The sequence below is a fragment of the Thecamonas trahens genome (genome assembly GCF_000142905.1).
Source record: "Thecamonas trahens ATCC 50062 unplaced genomic scaffold supercont1.67, whole genome shotgun sequence".
In the NCBI taxonomy this organism is placed as follows: domain Eukaryota; order Apusomonadida; family Apusomonadidae; genus Thecamonas; species Thecamonas trahens.
This window is the reverse complement of record NW_013657613.1, coordinates 14,178-14,487: the sequence shown is the minus strand read 5'-3', so window position 1 is coordinate 14,487 and position 310 is coordinate 14,178. Positions and strand designations below refer to the sequence as shown.

Sequence of the window (310 nt, the reverse complement as noted above, 5' to 3'; positions counted from 1 at the left end):
CGTCTGCAGCATGCCACCACCCGGTATCGTGTTGTCCACGACCACGAGACCAGGACAGGCAGCTGGCCATCCGCACTCGGCAGCGCAATCACACCCTCCACATCGTCGGTGTGGCCCTCCAGCACCTCACAGGAGGCGCTGTCCGCGGTGTACCGCATGGCGCCCGTCCCGTCGTCCGCAGCATGCCACACCCGGATCGTCTTGTCCCACGCCCACGAGACCAGGACAGGCAGCTGGCCATCCGCACTCGGCAGCGCAATCACACCCTTCACATCGTCGGTGTGGCCCTCCAGCACCTCACAGGAGGCAC

At 66.5% G+C, this 310-nt stretch overlaps 1 protein-coding gene across 2 annotated transcripts in view; it reads right to left on the bottom strand.

The window, feature by feature from the left end:
- AMSG_10955 overlaps positions 1 to 310 on the bottom strand; it is a gene marked incomplete at both ends in the record, with an annotated part of 4,843 nt that overhangs the window by 1,456 nt on the left and 3,077 nt on the right. For both annotated transcript variants that reach the window (XM_013897582.1, XM_013897581.1), the window contains one exon: positions 18 to 246. In XM_013897582.1, the coding sequence (XP_013753036.1) occupies positions 18 to 246 (229 nt within the window). The remainder of the gene's footprint in view (positions 1 to 17; positions 247 to 310) is intronic.